General features: G+C 44.9%; 1 protein-coding gene across 3 annotated transcripts in view; it reads right to left on the bottom strand.

Annotated features, from left to right (window-relative positions):
• HIPK2 (homeodomain interacting protein kinase 2) overlaps positions 1-23,148 on the bottom strand; it is an 89,816-nt gene that overhangs the window by 31,332 nt on the left and 35,336 nt on the right. For 2 of the 3 annotated variants that reach the window (XM_010005811.1, XM_010005812.1), the window contains exons 2-4: positions 4,280-4,403; positions 1,849-1,968; positions 1,035-1,121 (exon numbers count right to left, since the gene is read on the bottom strand). In XM_010005811.1, the coding sequence (XP_010004113.1) occupies positions 1,035-1,121; positions 1,849-1,968; positions 4,280-4,403 (331 nt within the window). Of the gene's footprint in view, positions 1-1,022; positions 1,122-1,848; positions 1,969-4,279; positions 4,404-23,148 lie in introns of all 3 variants that reach the window. The other variant, XM_010005810.1, reaches the window with a different exon arrangement.

The raw sequence follows: 23,148 nt of genomic DNA, 5'->3' as shown, positions 1-23,148 counted from the left end.
GCAGATGGTCAGGTCTCAAACAAACTGTGTTTACTTCTTGTTGCAGCACATGCCCTGCAAGCCTCCCTGTCTGAAGGGGTAGCTGCTGAAGTCACACAGCAGACTCCAGGGTGGCTAGTCATCTGGCTTGTGCATGTCAGATCTCTAGACAGACTGTTAAGTGTTCAGCTTGCTTGGGTCAATGGCTAATGAAACACTTAGTCACCCTCCACTGAAGATGAACAGCTTCCATGTGGTAGCAGGTAAGCTCTGATAATCAGTATATTTATCATATAAAGGACTGTGCTATCAGATACTTAACTATGTGTCCTGTGAGCAAAAAGAAGGAATATAAAATAAAGAAAAAATATCAGTAGGTTTATGGGAAACATCCCATTCATATATCAGGTGCCAGGAAAAAAAAACCTGCATGTTATTTCATCCATTTATCCCACGCATTTCAGTATGCTTGGCTGAGAATGCTACAACATCTAGATTTTCTTAGCACAAACTCCAGGCTGTGCTCGTGCTTGGCCAATTTTGTGCACTAGTTTGTTTGCTAGCACAAACTCCCGTTGCACAAGTGGTTATGCTGGAATTAACTATGACAACCACAAAGAATCGACACGGTGAATTAGCACTCCCTGTTTCCCCAGATAGCCACATTTTACAGAGAGCACACTCTTCTGCAGCTACAGTAATTATTTCCAATGTCACTGTTTTACAAGCGGAAATATTAAGCACAGAGACGTAAGTGACTTGCTAGTGGTTGCACAGAGGAGCACTGGAGAGACAAAACACAGGATTCTGACTGTCAGAGATGTGACTTAGCCATTTTCCAAGGCTGCTTAACTACAGCACATTGAGCCCACATGGCCCTGTGTGCAGTTTCCCCTACAAAGCAGCACATAAGGAGCTGATTTGGTAGGTCAAATTTTAATAATTCTCAGGAGCTGGCAGAAGAACAGGATACACAGAGAAATCATGTAGTTCCCCTTTGTTAGTGTTGACTGAAAGCACGAGGCAGTCTTCTGGTTACTCACCAATGCTCTTACCTGTGCCATATCATCCAAACAGTTAAAAATATACTTTCTTGCTTCCTTTGACTTGATCCCCGTCTCTGCCTCATGATCTTCTGGTGTCTGTGCAAAATAGGAGACAGGCATTGACCAGAACTACCCTGCAATCAGCTGTGGGTTATGTGCCACTTCCAGCTTGTGCCTCATTCTTCTCTCGTCAGAGACCACTGTGTCTCTCTCACCTGACTAGATAATATTTATGCTATTCTCCCCTATGGTTACATGACAGCTTTTGTGTCACAAGGTGATTTTATCTCATCTTTTTCACTTTAGAAGATTCGCTCAACTGCAGTGAGAGTCCAAGAGGTCTCTTCCACCCACTCTAGCATGAGGCTAAGCACCCCATGCTTATAGCCAGAAGCCTACTGTCCTCTCTCCTTGGGGACTGAATGCATCAAACACTCTGGTACAAGACACTAGGGGCTCACTTGCATTATTGGAAGTTTTAACTGTCAGAAGTAATGTTTTCTTCTTTGTTCTTCCTTCAATGCACTAGATATTAGAGCAAAGGCTGTCGAGGGTATGTTTTGTTTTAACTACACGTCAATTCATTTACTACTTAAGGAGATTTCCAGGTCAACTCTGGACTTGTATTTTCCATGAAACAATGACAAACAGGCAGGCTAAGGACTGCAGACTTTGGGGATCGCAGTTTTATCTTGGCGATATCCACCCCAACATCTGCGCTGCCCTGCTAAAAGCAGAGACCTAGGCTCGGAGGGGGCCTGACTGTCTCCTCACATCCCACCAGCAACTGCAAGGTAGATGAAACAAGAGAACGTCTTCTTACCTTCAGTCTCCACAAAGGGTATGGTGAGTCTGTATCCCTGTTGAAAAATCTCGTGGTCTTTGTCCCTGCACTTAACAAATACTCTGCTGGTAAGCCCTGGGTCTGTGAAATATAGCGAATCTGTAAGAGAAGGAGGAGAGGTCACCATTCATCCTGTGAACATCTCTGGAGGTCTTCCTTGAAGGAGGGGAGGAGACATTTAAAACAATAGAACAAATAAAGAAAGAGAAAACGTAGCACATAGCTGGACTTCATAAAAAACACCACACCAAACCAAACCCAACCCCAAAAAACCCAAACCCAACCAACCAACCAAACCACAATGTAAGGAATCAGAGGAAAGAGAATTCATGTGCAGCATCCCTCCATTTATCACGTATGACACTGGAAACTCACGTACAAATAAAGGGAGGAAAGTCCTTAGGTTTTAAGTGGTCAAAGAGGAAGCTCCACACAGAGATTTCAATGGGGTGTTTCACTGCTTGGAACCTTTTTATGTCATACCCTCCTCTTCAGGAGGTGATTTCAACAATTTGATATTCGTGCTTTAACTTTTGTTGTTTTTTTCCCCCAGCTGAGCACACAGCCTTTCCTAGGAGGAGTTTGAAGTTCAAAATGGAGGACTATGAAGTGAGTATCTTTGTACTTAGATGAAATATACACTCAAATGAACTGACACACTCATGGTATGTGAAGTAATTTATCTCTATTGCCTAAATGACTTCATTTGCTATTTGGGTTACTTCCAGGAGTGTGATCGTGCTGGCACTCAAACAGCTAAAAGACGTTACACACGTGTTTCCAGGATCTCATACTTTAATTTATTTACTCAAAGGAGAAAGGGTCTGTGATTACATGACTAGAGACTGATCTCACACATGCCTGGGGTGCCACACGAAACCTCACCTTTGGCATCTCCTGACTCCTGAATGTTTCACTCTGCAAAATCGCTGCAAACTCTGCAAAACTAGCAAAAAACCCCTTCTACTCTAGAACATTCTACTGAAGAATGGAAAGGGGTTTTGATTGAAGAGATGAGGGATGGGGGGAAATAAATAAAGGCATAAAAAGCAGCTGGGGTTCCAAAGACTTCCCAGCACTTGGGACCCAGTTTACCGGGCACGGGTTGCTCGGCTCTGCAGCACCTTAGGTCCATCAGAGCTCATGCACCTGAAAGGCGCCAGGATCCTGCCCACAGCCCAGCACCAGTGCTGCAGGGTGACTCAAGCTGCAGAAAGGGGCCAGGACCAGCCCCATACCTTTTCCCAGCTCCCCAGGAGCCCTCACCATACTTTAGTAGAATGAGATTTGTGCTGGGCATCTAAGCAGGGCAGGTGATTTCTTTCTCAGTTGTGCGTTTTATGGCTTTTGGGGTGTGGCAGTGAGGAGAAAGAAATCTAGTCGTCATGCTTGGTATGTGATTTTCAAATTCTTGTAAGTTTTTCAGATATGTCTGATTTGCTTTGGAGTCACTAATGGCTCTGCTCTTCACTGTGGTTATTTCCCCTGCCAAATTTCACCTTTAACGCTCTGACTAAAAAATTACCAGTTACAAAAGAACAGTCAAGGGAACATTTTCATATATGAAAAACTAACTTATTACCCTGCTCTTTTTTTGGTTTTGTATAATTTTCTAAAGAAAAAAGAACCTTTTCAGGCTGCATTTGCAGACAGCTAAGATCATCCTGAAGAAGACTATGGGAATGGAAAATGTTCTGTAGTCCTGGCTCTAGCAGCTGCTGTGCTATCAGTTTTAGGACTACAAAAGGAGCATAAAAGCCTATAGGGATAGAAGTACAACAGCTTATATTAACTGGAAACCTACACCACTGTGAACATTCTCCTTCTTGTCATTGCTTTTAATATGCACCCTCATAAAAAGGGTTATGAAACGCAGCAGAGTTTGTGCAGTTTTTTCTGACAAATAAACCTTTACTCAACACTTGCTGTTACAGCAGAGAAAGGGTGCCTGCTCTGCTCAGTGAGGAGAGACGTGTACAGAGCTCTCCAGTCATCGGCAGCATTGACTCTCCTTCGCTGGAGACATTCTAAACCTGCCTGGTCAAGTTCCTGTGTGATGTGCTCTGGGTGACCCTGCTCTGGCAGGGGGTTGGACTAGATGATCTTTCGAGGTCCCTTCCAACCCCTAGGATTCTGTGATTCTGTGACTCTGTGACTCTTGATTGAGATTTAACTTAGGCAGTTAAAAGACAGTGTACCAAACAGTACAGTGGTTACCTAGAATAAATACCCAGGAGGCTAATGAAAAAGTTGACTTAGGGTGGGGTGGATATGGGGGTGTAAGAATCACATACCCCTTATCAGCAAAACAGAAAATGCTGGCATCTGTTCACTCTGACAACAGGGGAAAAAATTCCGACCCACAAACATCTGTGCTCTTAGCAGCATCCAGAGCAGTATCTGCACTCACCTGATCATACTCAGAAGCTCCTGGGTACAACGGCCAGCCCAAGAACAGCTCTGCAATGACACATCCCAGCGACCACATATCGATTGCTTCACAAAATGGTAAACCAAGGATGATTTCGGGGGCTCTGAAAAGGAAGAGGTTAGAAAACATCAGCAACCAGAGCGGATCTGCCTGGCTAGTGTAGGGAGGCCCATGATGCTCACAAAGCTGCCTGCTGCCAGCAAGTGTCATTGCTCCTATGCAGCCAAGGGCTCCACTGGCCACCAGCAAAGTGCCTGCAAACCAAGTGTTAGTTGGTGAATATTTATCCTTGAAGAAGAGTCCTCTGGCAGCATTTCACCCAGAGAGAGTCCTGTTTTGCAGCAGTTTGCAAAAGGAGAGAACTGCCATTGTTTTTCATTTGGCAGGTGGGAAAATGAAGCACAAAGAGAACATTGTGCATTCAAGGACACCCAATTAAGGCCCCCAGTGGAGGCTCCCAGGCCCAGTTTGCTGTCCTGTGGAGGAACTGTGTGGACTCCCTGCAGTGAAGCATCTTCTGTTCACATAGCTTGGTGGGCTTCACAAACAGCCAGACATTAAATAATCATTACAGGACTGGTATAAAAGGATTACTGACTTTTCAAACAAATAGATGTAACCATAAAACAGAGAAATAACATAATTAGATCTATTAGACCTAAGTCTTTTCCTCAGGAGGAACTAGCCAAGAAGCCTTCACTTCCCAGTCTATCCCAGGCACCTGACTAGATTTCCTCTTCCCTTCCACCTCCAACAGCCAAAATGTGGCAGCCCTCCTGCTATGCATCTGCTGCTGGCTTCAGGAGATTCCCACTGAGGCACCTCCATTCACTGACTTTTAAGTATTAGCCCTGCTGAGGAAGCAGAGAACAAAGTAAAAGCTTTGCTTCAGCTCTCCAGGAGGATCCCCAGCCAGGAGGACATGGAGGAGATGCCCAAATAAGCAAGACCAGTTTCAGCCTAGACTTCCACTGAAACTTAAGGTGAGGGTCATTTCACCTTTCAGCCAGGTAGAAGGTAGTGTCAAATCTTAGTTAGCTACAGTGCAGCCTATGCAGTCAATCGAGACACACATTCACCACTTCACCATGCCAAGAGGGATTTGTCACACTGTGTTGGGATGGTTTGAATCTTTCTTCACTGAGGCTAGACAGGCTCTCTAAATTCCAGTGGCCAAGGTAAGACAAGATGAATCCTCACCTTAGTGAGTATGATGATGAAGCACCTAAATGCTTTGTATTTCAAAAGCAATTTTTAAGTGGCAGAATCCAAATTATCTTACAAATACTGAAAATCTTAAACAAAAACTGAGCTCCACACACAAACACCTTCCTTTTTTCCCTACCTCAGGCCAGACTTGCACATGCAGTTAAGTGCCTTAGGTCCTGTTTTACACAGGGACCACCCATGACTGCTCTTCTTGCAGATCCAGCAACACTTTCTTTCAAAGTCCCAGCTTCTGAAGGTGGGTGATGCACAACAGAAAGAAACCCTTACTCCTCTAACTACATTAAAAAAAAAACCAACCAAACAAGCAAACAAAAAAAACAAAACAGAAAAAGCTGAAGACAGGTAAGAGAAATAAATGTGTATGGCTTTAAAACTTCTGTAAATTTAAAAACAACATTGGGATTTCTCAGGCCATGATGCATATTTGGGAAATGCCTGGGGTTGACTATTAAAAAAATCAAATGCCACCATTCAGAGCTGGAAATAGGGCCCATGGTTCACAGTTTCCCATCTGTCATCAGGATAAGATCTGACACTACTGAGATCATACTAAGGATTACCAGTTGCAGTGGAAAATATTACGTTTTAATCACACCATTATACAGTCATGTGAAGACAAGTCTTTAATCAAGAAACCAAGCAAAATGGCTAGTTTTTTCCAAGGAAACAAGCAAAGGCCTTGTAGCAATTAAAAAGTGGCTACGCTACCCTTAGCCCTTCTAGCTTCATCTGTGCTTGTTGTTCTCGTACCTCACTGTTCTTTAAGCCTATCATGACAAACTTTTTATCCTAACACCAATCTCTTCTAAGGAATAAGGGGTTAATTTTCCTACTTTCCTTCCCATTCAGCCATCCCTGCATACTACTGACACCTAGACAAAATGCAGAGAGAAAAAGACAGCTATGGTGACCTGAATCTCATTACTATGTAAATCCTGCATTCAAAGCCATCTGCCTCTCCCTGTCTGCCTTCTACATTGTGAATGAAATGTCCCTGGTCACTAATGAGAGCTCAGCCACTCATCATCTGAACTTCAAATCCCTCCCACTAACTCAAGTGGAGGAGCAGAGGGGTGGACTTCAAGTGGGATATTCCCAATGTGATTTTGTGTAGAAACCTCCCTTTTCACAAAAATTACTTGTGTTGCTGTCATATGCAGCACACGCCTCTCCTCCGCCCTCCCCACACTTACGCTGCCAACACCTCCAAACCCCTGTGAATAGGGATGACCTAGAAATGGAGGTTCCAAAATTTCTAATTTTTTTTTCTCATGAGTCTTCAGCTGTCCAGTGAGTTTTCCTTAAAGCTCTAACTTCCAGATTGCAGCGACTAGGAGACATTTTCTTTTTCACACACAAAAGAAGTTTTGCAGCTCCACTGTTGGGAAGAGAAGCACAAAACCAGTATCCATACCGCTTAGACAAGTAAGAGGCAACTAAAAGGAATGTCATTAATGTCTTAAACCAGACCTATCATTGTAGGGAGGGGAGGTGGTGAGATAGTTTTAGCTGTTTGAAAGCTGGTATTTACATTACTCGACCAAGCCTAAACATTATGTGCAATCTTTGCCTGTTCAGCCCCAAATAGATGATAATTTTGGAACAGTGATGAGAATCCCTGTGAGGAGAGGGCCAGATCAAAGTGATAGGGTGCCCTATGTGCACCACAGCCAGCGTCTGCTGCAGCTTTCTCCCAGCCCTGCCTTTGTGTGTTGACTGCAATTTTTCCATGGAGAGGGACTGGCCCTAAGACAAAAAGAACTTGTTAACTTAATCAAGCAGTCATTAAGACATCAAAAGAACGACAGGTATCAGACACCATACAGGCTTCCAGATTTTCAGCTTGCAGACACCTCCCATTTGTCATGAGTAAGAGAGAGCTGGAATCACTCCAGGAGGAGCAATGGTCTGCCTGCCTGCTGGCACCCTCTGCTAATGGACAACACCAAGAGCTTGGGTGGAGGATGCTACAAGTTCTGTAACGAAACAACTCCAGTGATAAAACGCCTTCTGAACCTCTATCAAGTGGAAATTGTTCTGTATGTTCTGATATGGATGCAGAGAATCTTCTGCACATAGATCTTTACCTAACACACAGAACTCCTCTCTTTCTTAACATAAACTTGTCAGTTTTTACAGACAAGGTGACATCTTGACTTCAATCACATATTGTGCTTGAATCACCTTTCTTTTAGCACATCCTATTTTTACAGGTTGCCTTGTTCTCCCTTGTTAGCAGCAGCTTCTGGCTTCTCGGTGTTCCAACCCATGGATGTTTCAATTCACTTCCACCACCCGGCCCTACAATTCCTCTTTCTAACCTTACCGCTTGGAAACAGGCTGAACAGACCTTGAAACAGTTAAACAACAGGATATTCCCCAGACTTGTTCTATACTATTTGCAGAATGCTTTTTGCGTTCCAGTCTTCCCTGAGCCTAGTATTTTGTTTGCTTTTGGAGTGACACGAAGCATTTCAGCAGATGTTTTATCTGGGAGATCCTCTGAGACACACAGTCCTTTCTCCAGAGGAGCTGCAGTTAATTTAGGACATAGTATCATGTAGAAATAGTTCAGTTTTCCAATGTTTACTGTCTTTCAGTACTCCACTAATCTGGCAGAATGTTGTCTGTAATCTAGACAAAGACCCTCAAATGTTTCTCACTCTTTTCTGCAGCCTAACCTTAGCAAGGCTGTGGTATCTGCACACTTAAGTACTTTACTGCTGATCCACCACTTTTTACAGATAATTAATACCTTAAATAACTCTGCTCCTAAGATGTGCACACCAGCCACTCAACAACTGACTCTTTTATATCGAAAAGCACTCAGATTTAGCTCAGCTGTTTTAAGAATGGTGTAATTCTCTTTTCCAAAAGGAAGGAAAACATTTTCATGTCTTTGCCAGCTCTTATGTGGGATTTCTCCACTGTGCAGCTGTGCAACAGGGGAAAATACCCTATTAAAGTCTGCACATCAGAGTATTGTAATTATAAATCAGGAACGATTCACATGGAAGCAGGTCCTCCCAGAACAGCACTGAGATCTTCAGTATATCCCCATGGCTGCACAGGGAAGTGTTTTCCTTCCCAGTAATACTGCTTTTTTCAACACAGACCCACCAAAACTTCCAGTTGTGGTGGGAATCTCATAGCCTGCAGCCAGATAGCTTTGTATGTTCAGGAACATTTGCCACTCTCCACCAGGTTTTTGTGCATTCACATCTTCAGCACAGAAATTCCAGCTAATAGAGGGAAAACAGAAAATTTGACCCTCCAGCTAATAGAGGGAAAACAGAAAACTTGTCCTCCCTCTCCCACAAGCTGCCTTCAACATCTCCCAATGAAGGGCACTCCCCTTCTGTATGTGCAGGCACAACCTGCTCTGCAGCTCACACAGATCTCACCAGCATAGACCAAGGGTTTAGCAACCACTCACCGACCTGGGAGAGACTGAAGAGCCTCACCAAGAGCCCGTATCTCCATGAGGGAAGCAGCCATCCCGTGCCCTCTCCATACACCTCCTACCACTTTGCCAGACCAAATTACTGCTCTGGCTAGCAAAGGGTGATCTCCTCCTCGATGGCATGCGGGATCCAGCAAGTCCCTTATCACCTTGGAGTCCAGCTTGAATGTGCCCATGTATACTAGAGACTTGCTGTCACTGGCAGTGCCCTCAGGTCCCCAAAGGCAGAAGTGCCATCTCATCCTTTGCTTCCACCTCACGTATGACCCTGCCCTGCTTGCAGGCCTGCTGCTGGCAGAGCATTTACTTTAGGAACCCTGCTTTCTGGCAGGGTAATTTCATTGTCTGGTGTTTCTGTCAGGAAAATTAATTACCAGTCTAGCTCACTGGCTTTTTCACCTACACATCACTGGCCATTAAAAAAAAATGCCAAAAAAAATCATTTCCACAGACTTGGATTTGGAGAGCTGGGTTTTTTCTGAATTTTAAAACTCCTCTGGAAACCACCCTCCTCTGGGATAATTTACCAAGACTGGTAGTGTCCTATGGCTGAGTATGATTGTCTTAGTAGAGTCCTTCATGGACAAGTACACATATCAGACAAAAACATAACTCAAAACTTGATACTTGCTGACACCTTGAGCAGAGTGTCTTCTTGTCTTCAGGGTGATGCTTCTAGAAGGCTGTAGGCAGGTGCAGGCAGTACAGACAGACCTGCAGTAATGCTGGCTGCTGAGTGGGTACACACAGCTCCCATCTTTTACCTGCTAGTCTCACCTGCCAAAGCCTGAATCTCAGGAAGCAGCAGCTTTCACATCTACATCCCAGGAGGCTCTGGGCAGAGACAGAGAGGCAGGTGCTGGACCCTCTGGCCTGAGCAGGCACCTGCTGACCAGCTGCATGCCCAGTGCTTAATCCCTCTCAGCGCCTGTGCTCTTCCACACACCGGGATACCTCCTGTCAGGAGCATGAACTGCATTCTTCACATGTCTTACTTTTATTCAAGTGAGAGGGCTCCAGCTTTCCCCCGGTTGAACCCTTTCTTCAGTATTTTTATGGACTCTTTTCTCATACCTGCTCACTTGACCCTTCGTATTTTGTGGAGGTATCCACTTTTTATTGCCATACACTGTAGCATGCAGCATAGCCTTAGCTCTTAGTTAATGGAAATGGAGAGCACACAGCACCTTTTTTTGTCTCTCTGTACCTCTCAGACCCCAAATCACTTCTTACGTGCAGGGCTGTAAAAGGAGGCAGACTCATATTCTGAGAGTAAAGGGTTATAGTTGCTATTTCCCTCACCACTCCACCTCCCAGTTAGCAAAGAATCTGGAAGGGATGTAGATATGTAATATGGATGACCCCTAGACTCAAGGCCTTCCTCTGCCCCAGGGCTGGGCAGTTGCAGACTTCCTGCTTGTGAAAAAGCCACCCATCGGGGCCAGAGCTTAACACCTACAAGCACCAACAGCTCCTGCTTGCTTGCTCACTCCCTGTCCCATACACTGGGCAGGAAAGCAGCTCCAGACCCCACCTGTACTACTCCCAGCCTGGGAGAAGCTTGGCTCACCCTCATTGCTGGCCTCACTGTGGGACCTCTGCATTTCTCCTGCATCCCCAAGAGCTGGAGTTTGCTTGGATGCTCAGCCAAAGCCCACACAGAAGTGGTACAGCTCTGCAGGCCACTTGCTAGGGCCTCAAGGATTGCCATGATCTCTGGACCATGTTGGAAAGCATCAATCCAGTAGAATTGCAGCAAGGGGAAGCCCTGGGAGTCAGGACTCATCCTAGAACATGCAGATACACCAAGCCTTTCAGATTCCAACACAAATTTCAAACCTTGGACAGTTTAGTCAACATGAGGATATTCATGAGGGAGGAAAAGGGCCATTGAGGAATGTCACCCAGTCTATCAAGAGTATGCTGTTTACCCACAAAGATGTTTTGGTTTGAGTTGGAAGGAGGGACAGTGCCTCCAACGGCCTACTAACATGCTTCTTATTTCACAGGTCAAACACAGCAACTCCTGGTTTCTGGAAAGGACTGGGTGTAGTCAGAGCCATTTCCAGGGCTGTCAGACCAGCAGCACAACCACCGCTAGAGGGTAGCTCCAACACTGCCTTGCTCACATTGCCCTAGCCCATTCCTCAAGATTAGTTTGCAACATATCAAAAAATATCTGTATCAGCTCAGAGGACTGGAAGCTGGATCCACTCACTCAGGCTTTGGTGATGGTTTATGTTACAGGACACAAATATAAACTGGAGGCTGGTAACAAGTGAGGTACTGCAGAGGTTCATCCCAGGGCCAATCTTGTTTAACATACTTATCACTAACCAAGGGGAGGAGGCAGAACACACTCTTATCCAGTTTATGGGTGATGGCAAACTGGGGAGAACTGGTAATGCACTTCTGAGCAGGGCTGCCACCCAAACAGACCTGGACAGGCAGGAGGCATGGGCCGGTGGGGACCTTCTGAAATGAAGCCAGGACTACTTGCCCCTTGACACTGCTCATGTTCCACCAGGGTGCTGATTGGGAAAGGGTGAAAATACTCCAGAAGATGGTGTAAGAGATTGACAAGGCTAGCGCAGACCCTGGGAAGTCACCCACTCTCTCCTTGCCCCAGTATGGGGCCACCCATGCCTGTGTCACTCTTGGCAAGGGTTCAGTCAAATTGTCTCACAGAACTCCCACGGTGGAGCATCCATGAACTCTGCTGTGCCCCAAAGGACCTCACTCGTTGTAATTTTAAGGAATAATACAGCTGTGCATAGTTGACTTTATGTCATGCTTAATTACAAGTTGTGAATCTGGCATCTATGAAATACATATGGAAAAACATAACTTAATACATCTCACTTGACTTTGCCTATACCCAGCTTTCTGCCAGGCTGCACCTCCTTCTCATTTTCACCCACCTTTGGCCTCAACACATATTCAGTACTGATAGCCTCGTCTCTTTTTCTCTCCTGCCTACCTCTTTCTCCTTTTTCTGTCGCATCTTTTCGGCTCTCTTCCTGCACTTATTGTGGATGAAGAGTGAGATGGAAATCATGCTTAGAAGCACTAAAACTTCCTACACCCATGTAGGGGAAGCACACTGTGTGCCTCCAAATGCAGCCCTGAGCTGCTACAAAAACAAGCTGATATGCACACAGACCATGTACTCCCATCTTTAAAAATGGGGTTTCACATGGATGCTTACACACCAGGCACCCCAATGGGATCCTGATGCTCCCAGTGACCATCAGCACAAGGCTCTTGAGAAAAGCAATTTCCATGGGTTAATCCTGAAAGAGTTTCAAGCAAAGTACACTAGCAATACCCCAAATACTTGCCAATGCTACACACTTTTCCTGGGATTAAGAAAACCAGATTCAATCACTAACAAATCCTGGATTTAAATGCAAAGGGACAGGCTCTGTGCACCACTCTGCTCTCGTACATACATTGCATATATTCATTTCAGTTAGGTTAGGGCCTGAAAGAAAATCTCCTGCTCTCCTCAGCAGAAGTGTGTGAGCAAATAACTAAAGCCCTGAGCTGGAGAAGGCAGCACAGCTGTTTGTTGAACAAGACAAAAGATTTAGAAACAGTTGCTTTTCTCCCCCTCTCCCATGTCAGGCTGTTTACAGAAACCAAGGGATGAAATTTTGCAGACAAAAACACTGAGAGCAGCCTGTCAGTCTTGGAGGGACGGAAGGAGAGGGAGAGGGAGGGGAATGTAGGCTTCTTTCAGGATTATGGATCATTGCTAAATTGCTCTATCAATTATTAAACCCATCACTCTAAGCGCAGTAACCAAAATACAGCAGATAAAGCCTTTCTCATCCACTCTCTACCAGCTGCTCTCCTCCTCCTAAAGCCAGAGGGGAATGAAAATTCCTGTAGTTTATATTTAATATCACAATTTTCCCTTTGTCTTGAAAATAAGAGCTTTTTTTGGACAAGGTACAGTAGAACCAAGCTCACGGCAGGATGATATTAAAGGAGGATTCACCCTTTCGAGTAGCAGACACAAGGAATAAAATGAAGTCTCTGCCATCACTGTGATTTCTTAGTGCTGCCAGGTAAAACATTTGTCTGTGGATAAATGAAGAAGCAGGCCCCAGCCATCAATAGTCCTTTGCTGCTGGGCGGATCTGATATCAACAGCAGGGTAGGTACATTCCCAGGAAAGGATGGGACAAGCGGCAAACACATGTTCAGGATGAGAGGGAGCCCTGGAGAGGGCAGTGCTGACAGGGAACCATGCAGGGAGGAGGACCTGGACCTGACATCCAGTCAGAAAGGCTTCCACGTGGCTACCGATGTATGAATGGACATGAGTTTTTAGCAGCAGTATAAGCACTTGCTGGATGGAGGCTGTGGCTCCAGTGCAGTGAAACCCTTTACCACATGCATCACCTTAAGCAAGTAAGTGCTTGAGTCCTGCTGAGGGCACTGGATGCAGCTGAAGTTAAGCACACATGCAAGTGCTTTGCTGAATCTGAATCTGCTAGCAACTCCTCGCTGCACTTGAGCTGGAAATCTAAAGAGGCGAGAAAAGCTATTAAGCCAAATAATGGAAAAGCCAGGTCCTGGGTCAGCCAAGAGACATACTGAGCTTCTCCCAGCCAGAAGTGCATCTTTGTACATCCCTGGGGGAAGCCCTACCGGACTGATCAGTCGCACTGTCTGGACTCAGGAAATCTCTAAACTTCAGAGGAGGTGGATAATGCTGAGCACCACAACCATCACCCCTGGGGGTTATCAGCTCCAGGCTGACCCAGAAGTGCAGAAACATGCATGGGCAGGGGGGTGATGCAACAACAGCTACATTCAGCACAGTGTGACCTCTGGTTGCTCTCCGAAACAAAGGGTAAAGTGGGGGGGGAGGAGGGGGGATGGTGGGGAGTAGTTAGGGCTGGGGCTTTCCCAGGTTATGGAAGACATCAAGAGAATAGGAAAATAATAATTTGAAAACAAAAGCCTTATCCATGCCAGGCAGTGAATGGATGAGCCGCAAGGCACTGGGTGCAGAGATCCCCTGAAGGAAGCATCTGATCAGGAAGGGAAGAATGCCAATTATGTGCTCCTATTCATGACACTGCAATATAAGCATAATTCTGACTCCGCTTTCTGACCCACAGTATGCAATTTATGCAAATCCAAGCTGTTCTCACTTCCCTCAGAGCCAAATTTCCACCAATGCCAGAGCTGGCTCTAACTTTTTGTTTTTCTTTTCAAATCTATTGTTTTACTTTTGAATATTTAAGATCTTTTCTTGTTGCTGTTGCATTTCTTTGGAAATTAAATAATAATTAAAAAAATCCCAAAGACAGAAGAGTTGAATTCTTGTCTCCGACAAACTCCCATTCTGCCCCTCTCAGCGCCATCCCAAGCCCTTATCATTCCAGCCCAGAGGCCTGCACGTATAGGCCAAGTGAAGCTCCTTGTGTCAGACCTGTAACGATCCCCAAGACTTTTGTTCATAGCAAATACTGAAAGTTGCACCAAACTGCACAGTGGTTTTATGGGATTAGCCTGAATACTGAGCCAATTGCCAGTAAAAGGCTCCAAACAACTTCTACCCCTGGCAAACGCAGATACAAACCAGACTCAGACCATGATCCTAAGACTGGCTTCACAGAGACAGTAGCAGGTCTGAGGCTAAATATATCAAATTACTGCAGCCTCCTTTTTTTTTCTTTCTTTTAATCACGTCTACTGGCCGCTTTTTTTTTTTTTTTTTAATTAGAAAAAGACAAAAATAAAGTACTTATCTGCCTGCTCCTCAAAGAAAGGAGCATTGCCCCTTACTTATCTCTGAAGAGCCACACAGATTTAATATTATTATAAGCGGCAACAATTTGTATTTCTGTAGTACGTGGAAATCTCGGTGGAGGCTGGAGCACCATCATGCTAGACGCCAAAAGATGACGCGCTAAGGGACTGCGTCTGCTCCAGAGGATTGATGATCTAAGGAAACGTGTGGTGACAAGGGAACAGATTGGTGGAGCAGTCTGCCCAAGATCACACGGAGAGAGCACAAAAAAGTCAAGAAAAAAGCGGGGCCCTTGCGAACAGTGTGCTGTATCCACAGACCACATCATCTTTGACTTACGGTATTTGGAACAGCAATAATTATAAAGGGATTTGAAAGCTTATTCAAAAGAGATGGGTATTAATGAGACAAGGCAGATTTGAAGGCAAAATGACCTGTAGATGTCACCCAGCAAGACCAAGGCCCACTTTAATGACCCGCTTGGTGAGTCACAGCATCCCACCTATGCTGTGAGGACGTGCCTGGTTTACAAACAAGTTTCAGAAGAAGTCTGGGAATGCCTGCCCAGCTCCATGTGGAGGTATACGTGGCTGGGAACAGAAGAGGCACCTTGGAGCTGCCCCAGTTGGCTATTCCTCCTGCAAATTTCCACCTTTAACTCAAACCCTACTTGAATCAATAAAGCTTGCAGAGCGACGCACAGAGTGGGTGACAACAGCCTTTGTACAAGCAGCAAGGCACAGCACAGCAGAACAGTCCTCTTCCACAGATTTGTGGAAACACAAGTCCACTTGGAATTTAACTTATTTTTATTGTATCTATACTAGGGCTAAAATGTGGAAGGTTTAAGCTGGGCCCTGCTACACCAGGTGCTGTAAAAAAGCATAAAAAACAGTCTCTGCCCTAAAAGAGTCGCAACGGAATTTGGGATCGCTCATCACCCTGGAAATATAAACTCTGGGACTTGCTGCTCAGCATCTGCTAAGCTGTGATCTGCAACTGAGCCTGCACAAAGGATAGTCCCTGACCCACTGGGGTGACCACTGACAGTCTGGATGCTGCAGTGGATGGGGACAGGAGCGAGCTCATAGATGTGAGCAGCACTGCTGGGAAGCCCCAGCAGCCTGGATACTACTATCCTGCTGTAGGTTACGTAAAGAGTATGATCAAATAAGGCTTAAGCAAATCTGCAGGAAGGACAAAGGATCAGCACTAAAATCTCAGGCTGCTGATAACACATGGCTCAACAAGCCAGGACACTAACACCCTTCCAGCATGTACCACATGAGTGTAGACTTCAGTGTGGACCACTGAAAGGAGTGGAGAGTAATACTTGATGAACCTATGGGTCTCTTCCAGTGTGAGATATTATGTGATTCTATGATTCTATGGTAAGTGCCCAAGGCTCTCAAGCACAAACCTGAGCACTGAAGGGTAACTGGGCACTGCTCCCTGATTCTCACAGAGCCCTGAGCACAGTGATAGTGGGAGCAGCACCCTGAGGTCGTGGAGGGACCAGTGCATTGTCTGCTGTGCTTGAGGCCCTGCTCCACCCACAGCACATCTCACATGCCAGCTCCCCTAGTCCCTTCCCTCCCACTCCTGCCATCCCTACCAGCCCTTGCTTCACTTTAAAACTGCTCAGTTCGTTTACTCCCTCCAAACACAAGTTTATTTCCTCCAGAGATACCCTCCTTCTCCATCCCTCCTCCTAGGTCTCACTCTTCCTGGGCTGAAGGCCTGCTGGTCGAGTGCCCAGGGAGCAAAGGGATGGACAGGGCATGCCTGAAAAAACCACCTCTGGAACAGTGCTTTCTGTGAAAGCCCTCTGCTCCCACCCATATCTCATCTCACATGGGGATGAGGGCTACCACACTTTAGGGCCAAAGATTAATTTCCCAACTGTCCAGATGAGGAAAAGAGCCCTTGTAGCTGTTAGCAGAGGAACAACTCTGACTTTAATCTTCAATGCCACATATCTTAAAGGAGCCAGAGAGAAAACCACAGGACAAGCAAGAATGCATGCCTGGTGTGCAAACAGTCCCAAAGGAACCAGGATTCTGGCAGGGAGAAAGGCAACTCTTCAGAAGGAAGACTTTAAAAATAAAACCTTCTGCACAGTTAAGTTAATTCTTTATTTAAAACCATCACATGGAAAATTCAATTGTTCTCCAACGCATCTCTGTACCAAATCAGGAGACTAAATTCAATCATTAAAGTGTGAAGCTGATGAATTTAAATCCATAGTAAGTGCAAATTTCAACACAATTTTAAGCAAGGAGTTGCTCCCAACACCTTCATAACATGTCAACACATAGTCATATATTTGTTTCTGGGACTCTTCAAATGTCTCCTCTTACAGTTTCATTTTTTTCTTGTCAAAACAAATTCTTAAAGCTATCCCAATGTTCTAAAGAAATATAAACATTACCCGCATATTAAAATTTTAGGTGGCCATGACAGAAATTTTGGAGAGACAAAACTTGTGGAAAAAAACATCATACAAAAGAAACTTTTCCTCCTTTTTACTATGCATGAGGGGAATTTGGAATGATTCCCATCTGATTAATTTTAACTTCTAATTTGTCCTTGGATCACACTGTGGTACAGATGTCATTTCTTAATTTGACTGTTTTGCAAGTAGCCAGCACTGTCCTTGTAAAAGGGTGAAGAAATCCTCATATATCAGGAATGCTTTTGGCTGAGGGGAAGTTCAGTAATTACTCCAGAGAAATAAATAAAACAATCAAAAGTACTTCCCAGGACATGAAGGAAAAGAGCTGTATTTTCTTGAAAGAAGGGGCTCTCTTATGATACATTCATATCTTCAATTATTGTGACTGCTTGTAACCATTCAGCCCTCTGCTAAGTCAACTGCAGAGTTCAAGAACATTTCCTGGCGTTCTTTACATTTTTTTACATGTTGCAATTTTATCTTGTGTATATCATATGGTTCCCCCTGAAATGCTTGAACTGAACCATCTTCCTCCTGATGGAGGAGTCTGGGGTTCATAAACTTGGCTGCAGCTCTCAAAAACCTCATTACTTGAGGGTTGTGTCTGAAATAACTGAAGACAGGGAAAGTTTGGCTTTGATAGGTAAAGCTAAGAGTACATTCAAGCAGCAGGGGATACAAATGGACCAACATCTCCCCTTAAATACACTTTTACCCAGGCCAGTTGTAAGCCCATGAATTTATCACCCCAACATCTTGGAGCTTCCCCATCCCTCCACCAAAAACCTTAGGATAAATATTTCCTTTCATCACCTCCTTCACTGCAACCCTCCCCACTTCTGTCCCAGCAGCTCTCCCAACACCTATTTTAGTTGTGGAAAGTTGTCTTTTTTGGTTTAACCAGGACCATGACAGAGTAGGTATCGTTGCCAGCACTGCGATGGGTCGGCAGACTCCAGCTGAGCAGGGAGAGGACAAAAAGGCCCCTGCATGAGTGGCAGCTCATAACCTGCCATATGATTTACTACCAACACACAACAATATTTAGGGTGCAGTAATAAGGTGGCGCATGAATGCTTTACCACAAACAAGATGGGGAAGGGAATAACTGTATTTCCCCTGTTATTCTAAGGGGAGGTTCACCAAAAGGTTAGAGAGAAAACATTGTAGGCTATCGATCACAGGGACAGCTAACCTAGAAAGGTTACCGCATGTTCCTGCCTCATTTTTCACATCTATAATTACCCTGCCGCTTCTCCTCACGTCCCACCAAGCACCAAACGCAAACCACTGCTGCTTTATTAATGATGTATTTTGTTTACGCTCATCGTTACCGCCCCACAACATGCCAGAGCAGCTGAAGGATTAAATGGCACAAGTTCTGTGATCCCCACAGAGTGGTTTGGCTGGAGAAAGGCAGCTTGAGGGCCTTCCTGCCTTTCCTTCACCTGACATGGGAAGCTGCCACCTCCCACCAGAGGTGGGATGGAAGCAGGAGGGATGCAGGTCTTAATATCCACGATGTGAGATGGTGATGCAAGGTAGGGGTGCATGAGGGAAAACCATTTTCCATCCATGGAGAGCTCAGATTTCCTTTTGGATCTTCATCCAACTGCAACAAAATGCCAATATTGCTAAACATACTTAGCACCTCCTAAAGCACAATCCTACTCTGAATGGTGCCTGGCTAAAAACAGCATCACCAAGTTCCTTGTTTACTGTGCCTCCCTGATCTGAATTTCTCAGTATAAAGGAAGAATGGTTTGTTTTTTTTCTTTCCTATCTACTAGTCTAGCAAACCCAATCAGGGCTTCGAGAGCCACTCTGCACTCATTTCTTGCACATTTATGTATGCAGACATGGGCAGCCAAATCCGAGTTAAGCAGAGATGGGATGGGGAAGTGCAAGGCAAAGATTTGAAGACAATGAATTTGCAGGGAACTCAGTATGATTCTACTCAAAGTACAGTGTCACGTTTCTGATGCAGAGAAGCCTGAGGGTCCTTTTTTTTTTTTTCGTTTTTTTTTTTTTCGTTTTTTTTTTTTTGATGGGGAAATTTTAAATAATTTCCTTTGAGAATCTGGGCTCTGTAATCACCATTTATTCCTTCCACAGTATTTCAGGCTTTCAGTTGCAGGATAATGGTAAATATGTATTAAAAAAGGACAACTGCTGCTGCAGTAACAATAGGAGAAATACTCTAAACCCTCTATGTCAGAACTCAATTCTTGCTTTTTTCTATCCCACCAGAAATTATAATTCATTCATGCTCTAAGAGTACTAAAATAATTATTTTCTAATTGTAACCATATCTGCAATAAAATAATGTTGATGTAAAGTGGAATAGAAAAAACAATGCTGACAAGAGTAATAAGCTTGCACGAAAAAAGTCATGCAAATCAGATACAAAGTTGTATGCATTATCCTGCCCTGGACCCCAGAAAAGTTCACTCCCATTGAATGCTAAATGAGAGAGAATTTCCCTGGAAAAGCCAGAAGGAATAGCCTCAGGAGGACATTAAATACAGAATTTCTCTTGAGAAAGAAACCTGCTCCATGGTGTACCTCATTATTGAACCCTTGTGGTGCTCCACACCATGTTGCCACTACTAGAGGTGATGCTGGCACATGTGCCAGACCTGGCTGGAGGCTGAGACCAAGGGAAAAACCCATCAGAAGAACTGTTTCTTTGCATTGATTCCCATCCTGCTCCTGCCTGTCCTTCAGGAGCCAAGGCAGGGGTCACTCCTGACCAGAAGTCTGATGTACCATTAATACAAAACCTGGGGGAAAAGCAGCCAGAGCTCATTTGAAGCCATGAGAGTGAAAGCCTCTTACACACACTAAAGGCTGTGCTCTGTGCCCTCCTCCCATTCACACCTACTGTGCTGACTGACTTCTCCTGAGTCAGGCCTGGTTTATAGTTATCTTCTTTCATCTAGTGGAGAGGGCCAGTGTCAGTGCAGTGCTCATCCTCCCATGAATCCATAAGGCAACGTTTACTTGTGACACCAGCAGAAGGACTTATATTGTAGCAAAGGACGGTTTGCTGTACCAAGGGAGAGTAGAACCGGACCAGGAGATGTCTAAAGCTTCTGGTCTTGACAATGCCTGCAAGATCCTCAGGGACTTCAAGAGAACAGAAGTGCCCTTATTGTGTTTTCAAGGTAGTTTCTGAGATAATGTGAAGATCTCATGTGTGACCAATTTCAAAGATCTAAAATTTATTTATGGGAATTTTCTTTCCTTCCTGATTAAGCAGATTTTCAGCTTTTTCAGGTTGATGGTTCACCCAGAAAGTGGGGCATACGTGCTGGGGGACATATCTTGGTTTTTTTCTTTGAATTCCATTGTTTATTTTTTTGCTACAGGAACAAAGAACAAACAACACTATGGTACAGAGCCAAATGCTCTTGAGTGGAGCAACAGCCTCAGACCCTCTAGGACTGAGATGGGCCCTCTGAGGATCCATCTCACTCACTTTTAGAAAAATCCCTGGTTTTCCACTCTTTCTTGAAGCAGCAAACTAGATGAGGGAAGGATTAATTAGCTGATGTTTGTAAAGCCCTTTGAAGATGAAAAGTGTTTTTTTTTATTTTCAAGTCTCACCAAAGGAAAAAAAAAAAATTAAGAAAGAAAAGGCCAGGGAAAGCCTTCTGCTGTTTCCTACAGATGGGTCTCAGAACTGAGCTCCTGTGTGTACAGAGACACTCCTCCAACAGTATATATTAACTAGCAAGCTGACACTGCAGCCTTTCCCCTGGGGCATGCATTAACAGGGTTTCTGCCCAGCTGCCCATTTTCATGAAACATGTAGAACTCAACACCACTGAGACTTCTTCCCCTGCATCAGATTTGCTTGAATTTGTCCACTGGATTCGTTACGGGGAACACAAGTGTGTTCACACGCATGGAATTTCCTTAGAAAAGCAGACTAAATGCAAATGAAAAAGGCCCTTGAATACAGATGTGGAGCTCCTGACTACTCACAACCCAGGTGGGGTATTCTTTCCTGAGATGTAAATCACAGAAGAGATTTATCTTTTTAAACGTTTTGCAGCTACTGTTGGAATTTCTGTACGTCCCTTTTATTTTTAGCAGGTTTTTTTCTTGTTTGTTTTGGTTTTGTTTAGGTTTTCTTACTCCCCTTGCCCTTGGCATCACAAGGATGCACCTCAAAGCAGAGGCACGCTGTGGTGGAGGACAAAGATCCCCTGACAGCTGGAGAGCAACAAGAAGCTTATAGGTGGGTGCCCTGCCTTAGGAAGACAAAAATAGCATGAAGACAGACAGGATTGCAATGTATTAGCAGATCTGTGCTTCACACCTAAGACAAGGTTGACAAAAAGCTGATACAAGTCAGGCCTGAAGTGAGCTGGCAAGCCCGAAGGGGAAGACTACCATGTGCAGCCCGTTACAGCTCCTTCAACTCCGTGCTTTCATCAAAATCTCATGGCCACTAAAAATAAACAAGATGCTAGCTTTGAGTTATGTTAGATAACATCTGAATATTAATCTTAATGGTGATGCTTAAATGTCCAGCTCTAGATATGTTCACTCTCCTGTGACCAGAGCTAACAGCATCTGTCCTGAGCCTACTTTTACTTGTAGATCCTTTCCCTGCTCTCAGCTTAGCAAGGCACAATGTGCAAGAGCTGCAAGGTCCTGCATAAAAACAGCCATCTGGTGAAGGGGCAGGAAGAACCAGTTAAAAACAGAGTAGCTCCACCATATGGAGAAAATAATTCAGTTGGGCAGTGTAGGAAGAAGCAAACCCTATTACAATAATCATGTTGCCAAGTGATGGTGGAGACTTGTTTTTCCCCTCACGGCTTATGGACTGATTAAGAGCTTCCCCCAAGCAAGATCAAACTGTTCCCTCAAACAACTTGTGGGATTTTCCAGGTTACCACCAAAATGTCTACAACAGGAGCTGAGCACAGAGACAGGAGCATTGCATCCCCATCTTGCCTATTCTTCCACTGGGAGTTTAAACACCAAGACTCTGTGAAAAGGTGACCCAGTCCAGCTGTTTGGCACCCCAAGGAAAGCTGACTCAGAATTAGCACAGGAAGCAATTACACTAGTGGCAAGCCCAGGTCTGAAAGACCTCTGATCCATCACCTCATAGCCCACAGGCAATACAAACCTGCTTGGGGCTAAGGCACCTTACTGCCTCAACACAAGAATTCTGGCCCTCCTGTACTCCCCCATATATCTGGGACAAAGCAACCTGATAAAACCCTGGTTTATAAACAAATCCTTCTAGAACAGCTCCCCTTCTTCAAACATTTCTGTGTACTCCTTACCCCGCGGAGTGAAGTCAACCCCTCCCTGGAGATCATGCTAATGAGCTCCCCCCACAGCAACCATTACTCCTTGGGCTCCTAGGGTCCTGCAATCATGAAATCATGGAATGAATTGAGTTAGAAGGGATCTTAATCTATCTCCATCAGATTATCATAATTGAGAGCTAACTACGTGCAAAATGGCCAGTCTCCCAGGGTCCCACCCCTGCTCTCCTGGCCACAGCAGTGCGCCCCTCTTGCCTGCTTCTTTGGAATCCAGCAGACAAGGAACCGATCTCTCCTCCTGCTCACTGTCTGTTCACCACACAGAGTAACTGACAGGCCCCCTGACAGCAGTCTGACATCACATGCTAGCACCATTACCTTGGCTAGCACATGCTGCTGTTGAGCCCTGCACCTGAGGCAGGGCAGATGCCAGCCCAGGCTAACTCCAGGGTGAGCACAGCTCTGGATGCTGAGTATGGCCACCACACTGAATGATGGCAGGTGGCTCCAACCCTCCACCACTGAGGGACACCATACCCTCCTACCAAGTTGTGTCAGGCATGCTTGTTCTAGTAAGAGCAGCTCAGGCCCAAGATCAAGACTGCAGCTTTGTTTTGATAAACAACTTGCTCTTTC

The sequence above is a fragment of the Chaetura pelagica genome, unplaced genomic scaffold (genome assembly GCF_000747805.2).
Source record: "Chaetura pelagica isolate M959 unplaced genomic scaffold, ChaPel_1.0 scaffold79, whole genome shotgun sequence".
Lineage (NCBI taxonomy): Eukaryota > Metazoa > Chordata > Aves > Apodiformes > Apodidae > Chaetura > Chaetura pelagica.
Note: the sequence above shows the minus strand (reverse complement) of the source record. Positions and strands in the feature narration are given on the sequence as shown.